This window comes from Cetorhinus maximus, chromosome 6 (genome assembly GCF_964194155.1).
Source record: "Cetorhinus maximus chromosome 6, sCetMax3.hap1.1, whole genome shotgun sequence".
Lineage (NCBI taxonomy): Eukaryota > Metazoa > Chordata > Chondrichthyes > Lamniformes > Cetorhinidae > Cetorhinus > Cetorhinus maximus.
In genome coordinates, this window is record NC_135884.1 from 81,573,408 (window position 1) to 81,575,483 (window position 2,076).

Genomic DNA, 2,076 nt, shown 5'->3' on the forward strand with positions numbered 1-2,076 from the left:
GTATTTTGTGTATTAGTTATTCGTTCAATACTCCATTTAACTTTCTCTTATCTCACTATTAGCTTCCCAAGGACTTCATCAGCATTCTCTGTTGCATTTTAATCACCCCACCATTGGTGTCACAACAAAAATAACCATACAAGGCAAATAAAAATAATTTCCTTGCACAGAAACAGACACAATTTCAATAAAATCACCCACTTAATCCATCAAAGAAGATCTAACCATCTGATCAGTCTTGCGGTTTGTGTTAACAGCCTTAGCCTGGCTGTTACATTGTACACAATTTACATGGTGCACTATTTAACAGGGACATTAAGCAGTACAAAATAGTGCTCAGACTTGCGGAGACAGAAGTGTTAACAGTTTGTATGATATCACACTGTATCATTTCCAGGCTCTTACTTTTTCCTGCTTTGCATTATGTCCATTTCCTGAATTTTGCCCCATTTGTGTCTGAACTATACATCCAGTGATCGAGAGAGAAACTGGCTTCCTACACCATGCCATTGTAGCACCTTTGTGAAACTCAGCGAAGCCAAACAATGACCTGTTGAGAATAGTTACTCTGCTGTGTTCCTCTCTGCTGTGGACAGAGGGCATTGAGAATAGCTGCCTCTCACAATGCTACGGAGCTAATGAAGCACTCTGGACACCAGCCCCAAAACAGAAGTGCAGCTGGTACATAATGCATGAAGCACGGAATGTCACTGGGGAAAGGGCTGAAATGTCAGCCAGCAGTAGCAAAGGAATGCTATTTATTGATGCCATTATTTCCCCGGCCACAGCACTGGGGCTTAACTCACCTCTGTATTTGGCTGTAAAAAATAGAACAAGTAATTGTGACCAAATGTCAAGGGCAGGGTCTGTAAACCAGGATAAATTTTTGTCTTTTTAATTCTCTAATGGCCTGCCTTGAACACCTGTTCCACTTAAAAACTTGAGCAGTGCCTTTTCTGTGTTTGAAACTGAAGATGGTTGATGAGAAGAAACCAGCTCACAAGAAGGGAGCCAAGAAAGCTTTCAGGAAACCGGCAGCAAAGGGCTGCAAGAAGCGGCGAAGGTTGAGGAAGGAGAGTTACTCCATCTACATCTACAAAGTGATGAAGCAGGTTCACCCCAACACCGGCATCTCCTCCAAGGCCATGAGCATCATAAACTCGTTCGTGAACGATATTTTCGAGTGCATCATGGGTGAGGCTTCCCACCTGGCCCATTACGACAAGTGCAGCACCATCAGCTCCCGGGAGATCCAGACCGCCGTGCGCCTGCTGCTGCCCTGGGAACTGGCCAAGCACACCGTGTCGGAAGGGACAAAGGCAGTGACCAAGTACACCAGCTCCAAGTAAAACTCCAGAACGTGCTGAAAAACACATTCAAACCACATTATGTGGAAGCCCCCACTAAGTTACAGAATTGTTGGGATCTTTACACACAGAGCCACAAAGAGCTACAGTAAACTGCACCATAGCCAATAACACAGGGCCTTCACAATCACATTTTCAACTCTCATGTGTTGTAGCACTACAATGGTTAAAACTGGTGATGTAATAGGGAGCTCAGCTCTGACAAAGACTGAAGGTAAGTGATAATGACTGATAAGCCCTTGGGCACACTTTGCAAAGTGAAAGGATATATAAGTGCAAATTGTAGTTATTGTTGCTGAATTTACATTGGCTTAGTTACAGTCATTGATCCAGTCATCTGATCAGAAATACCTGGAAAAACTCAGCAGGTCTGGCAGCATCGGCGGAGAAGAGCAAAGTTGACGTTTCGAGTCCTCATGACCCTTCAACAGAACTATTACTCGAAACGTCAACTTTGCTCTTCTCCACCGATGCTGCCAGACCTGCTGAGTTTTTCTAGGTATTTCTGTTTTTGTTTTGGATTTCCAGCATCCGCAGTTTTTTGTTTTTATTTTTGTTTTTATGAGTCATCTGATCATTTCCACTGTAAATGCTAATTCAGCTTGAGAGCTCTATTAGACTCCCAATAATTTCATCAAGAAAAAAACTACCTTGTCCCAAATTTCAATTAACTGCGCTAAACAAAAATAAATCACTGCTCCATCCAAAA

The 2,076-nt window shown here is 42.8% G+C and overlaps 1 protein-coding gene across 1 annotated transcript; it reads left to right on the forward strand.

The window, feature by feature from the left end:
* Positions 1-974: 974 nt before the first annotated feature.
* Positions 975-1,349, forward strand: LOC144681348 (histone H2B 1/2-like). Its single transcript, XM_078542945.1, has one exon. The coding sequence runs from the start codon at positions 975-977 to the stop codon at positions 1,347-1,349; it is 375 nt and encodes a 124-aa protein (XP_078399071.1).
* The last annotated feature ends 727 nt before the right edge of the window (positions 1,350-2,076 follow it).

Bases quoted from the DNA above. Each gene is read 5' to 3' on its own strand.
- LOC144681348 (XM_078542945.1), top strand. From the start codon at position 975: ATGGTTGATGAGAAGAAACCAGCTCACAAGAAGGGAGCCAAGAAAGCT.